This window comes from Aplysia californica, unplaced genomic scaffold (assembly GCF_000002075.1).
Source record: "Aplysia californica isolate F4 #8 unplaced genomic scaffold, AplCal3.0 scaffold00271, whole genome shotgun sequence".
Taxonomy (NCBI): Eukaryota; Metazoa; Mollusca; class Gastropoda; order Aplysiida; family Aplysiidae; genus Aplysia; species Aplysia californica.
The window spans coordinates 638,592-642,072 of NW_004797541.1; the positions used below are offsets into that span (position 1 = coordinate 638,592).

Consider the following 3,481-nt stretch of genomic DNA (forward strand, 5'->3'; position numbering starts at 1 on the left):
CCCCCCCCCACCCCCAACCAGGTAAGATATACAGTCAATGTCAGGTCAGGTTGGTGTCGTCTAAAGTTGACTGCTAAAACAAGGGACGTCACTGTGACTCGTCCTTGTAATCAACTTCTCTTTAAGTGGCCGACAAATGACCTCAGTAGACAGCTGTCTCATGACCCTCATCAGATACGCCATGATGATTTGTTTCGCCCTTTTTTTTTTTACCTTGCGCTCTGACCGACGAAGTGATGAGTGCAGAGAAGGGTAAAGGTCAGTGGTTGAATTTTGTGACCATGAATCACACCATATCAGATCAGCTATTTAGTTTTTATTATCATTGAAGATGATCAGCCAGACATGAATAAAACAATGAATTACCTGGCTATGAAGGAGGGGCCGGGGATGGGGTCAGATTTGGTCACGTTTGGGTGAATATATCGCTCCCTTAAGTCTGGGACTGGAAAGTAACACAATAATATTATCTCTAAAAGATTGTTAAAGCTTTCGCTACCTCTTCTGAGTGTGTTCAAGCTCTTTACCGAGATTATAAAGTGGTTAGAGCAGTGAAGGGTAATAGTGGAAGCTGTGAATTTTCTAATAATTTAGTGACTCAAAAGGAACTGTTGATTGTGTTCCTGGACATTTACTACTCCATGGCGTTTACGAATTACTTGTGGTCAGGGAAACATAAAAAAGCACGCAAGTTTAAATACAAAATCCCCCCCCCCCCCCCCCGGTCAGTAAAATAATTAAACAGCGAGTCTTTGCTGTGAAAATAGAGACAAATTTTTCTCATACCCTGATAAGGTGTCACATAAGTTTAACAGAGGAATGACTGCGGTTTCACAGTTCTTAGAATAAACCATCAAATTCTGAAAAAAGGTGTTCTTTGGACTTTGTAACCTCACGATCTTTCCCCCATAATCATAAAGATTCCACCTCAACGGTCACCTGTTAATGTCCCGTCAATGGCATGCACATTTTTCTAATTGAGTGCATTTATAGATCTTTGGATTGGGTGTGGGTTAGGGGCGGGGGTTGTTTTTGATTCTTGAACATCACAACTGAAACAAGTAGACAAGACAAGCCACAAAGAGCCACATCTGAATTATGAGACGAACAGATTGATGTACGAGTGACTGAATGTTTTCTTTTTATTTCGTTACCTCAGTTGGAATCATGCTGGAGTATGGAGCATGGAGCGAGGAAGTTCAAGTCTCCCACTGAGCATTCTTGAACTCACGTCGTTTAGTGGAGTCTTTAAGGATATCAACCCATTTGATTTGGTTCCTTCGGAGATGGACGTTAAATTCGGAGGTTTCGTCTCTTAAATAGTCTGACAGATTGAAAAGAACGTTAAACCCATATATTATGTTACACCTGCTACGGTATGGAGCCCGCTATGACTAACAATAAATCAATGATGTTACAGGCAACACCCATACCGTACCTGTCAATAACATCGACTGCTTGATATGTTTACAGACAGAGCTGATCACAAGCAAAGGTTTCCCTTGCGAGAACCATTATGTACCCACAGAGGATGGCTATATCCTGAACATACTGAGAATCCCGCAAGGAAGGAAAAATTCGGAAAAATCCTCAGGTTTGATTTTTTCTTCTTTTTTTCAACCGCTCATTTAGACCTGATGTTCTCTTGATCTGAGTCGTCAATAACAGCTGCTATGCCGTCATATCATTCGACGTTGAAAAATGTTTATGTCTATTTAGATGTATATTTATTTGCAAAGCATTATCAGTGTGGAATAAGAGATTGTGTTTGTAACTACCTTTCAGTACACTTTAGGTTTGTTTGTTTGAGTAAATCAAATAGAAGCACACCGACACAGTAATGGTCATTTAGTGCGTCGAAAAAGAAAGACAGACAGAAACCACAGAGGGAAAGTAAAAAAGTAGGAACTACATGTGGCGCCCTCCTAAGACGCGCAATGATTTATATTCACATCGACTTACTTTACTTTACTTTTCCGATCCAGCGGCCATTTGGGTTCTAGCCCTTCGGTCTGTCGATATGGCAAAGAATTGACAGGTTCTAATCAGCTGTACTTTGTCGCTGTATAGAGTGTTTCCGATGTCTGGGGAGGCAGGTAGGTAGGTGCTACGCAGGTCACAAAGTGCTGGGCAGTTAAAGAGGTGGTGTGGTACTGTTTCATCCTGGCAGTCGCACAACGGGCAGTCGGGTGGGGTATCCTTGCGGATCCTATTAAGGTAGGAATTTAGTGGTATGTGTTGTGTTCGCAGGCGAAATAATATTCACATCGACAACTTTAGTTTGTTTAGAAGGTGGGTTGCTCCGACCTTGTCTGTCTGGACCAGTCAGTGCTGACTGGGATACCGTATACGACATCTGAACTGAAAGACTGAGATGCTCGTGAAAACAATAGTTTTATCATTTTTCCTGGATTCGAACTCAGATTTTCTTCACGCGAGGCGTAGGGGTTGACCATTATGCCATATAATGCTATTACACCTATGCAATAACGACTGAGAAGGAAAATCCAACCTTCCCACTTGGACAAGACCCAATATTTGCGGTGGGTATGGTGCTAAGTTTTCCTAATAATCAGCTTCAAATATGGCGTGTAACCCTTTTCTATCACATGTTAATACTCGTTTTTTTGATGCATTTGATAATAAACTGAACTGGGGGATATCGCCACAAAAGCAGCCAATGATTAGGTGAAACAAAAGAGCAAGATAAATTGACAGAAACAAAAAGAGAGGAAAGACATAGAACTTGCCAGTAACACCATTCAACAAACTCCATATCTAATTAATGTTTCTATAATGTCTTCGTGACTTCGTACACATATATATGAATGTGCCCCTAGAAGTGTTTTATAAGAGTGTCACTTTTCTATTGAGACATTTTGAAGGGGACAGAAAATCCAGCCTCCATTTTATATTTCTGGACAGCGTCCCGACCTGTGGTGGTTCTACAGCACGGTCTCCTGGGCAGCTGCACCAATTTCCTGACCAACCCGGTCAACGAGAGCCTGGCATACCTGCTGGCAGACGCCGGGGCTGACGTCTGGTTGGGTAACAGTCGCGGCAACATCTACTCTACCAACCACACACATCTAAGCCCCAACACAAGGGAGTTCTGGAACTTTAGGTCTGATCTTTGTGCAGTCTTTGAAAGTATTTATAGGGTAGAAGAAGTCCTCGAAGGGAGTGAAGAGGTGGGAGGGACATTTAAGAAGGGGCTCCTAGTCTTTGATACTAATTGTTTCTTCCAGGCGCAGCAAAATTGCCCCCGGCTATAGCTGAAGATGTTTCCGATTTTAAAAAAAAAGAAATAAAGGTACGATAAGAACACAGACACAAGCATAGTCATGTTAGATTTTTGAAAGCTCCGATACGCAGAATTATAATTTGATTAATTTGAAGCAAAAAGTGGCCTTGTTCAAGGAGAGAGAGAGAGAGAGAGAGAGAGAGAGAGAGAGAGAGAGAGAGAGAGAGAGAGAGACAG

General features: G+C 42.0%; 2 protein-coding genes across 2 annotated transcripts in view; one reads left to right on the forward strand and one right to left on the reverse strand.

The window, feature by feature from the left end:
- LOC101860582 (gastric triacylglycerol lipase) overlaps positions 1-183 on the reverse strand; it is a 17,377-nt gene extending 17,194 nt beyond the window's left edge. Inside the window, exon 1 of the mRNA XM_035970480.1 lies at positions 142-183. Coding sequence (XP_035826373.1) covers positions 142-183 — 42 coding nt within the window. The remainder of the gene's footprint in view (positions 1-141) is intronic.
- A 53-nt stretch (positions 184-236) lies between these two features.
- The window catches only part of LOC101860824 (gastric triacylglycerol lipase), an 8,233-nt gene continuing 4,988 nt past the window's right edge, over positions 237-3,481 (forward strand). The window contains exons 1-4 of the mRNA XM_035970481.1: positions 237-258; positions 1,160-1,203; positions 1,474-1,594; positions 2,926-3,124. Coding sequence (XP_035826374.1) covers positions 237-258; positions 1,160-1,203; positions 1,474-1,594; positions 2,926-3,124 — 386 coding nt within the window. The remainder of the gene's footprint in view (positions 259-1,159; positions 1,204-1,473; positions 1,595-2,925; positions 3,125-3,481) is intronic.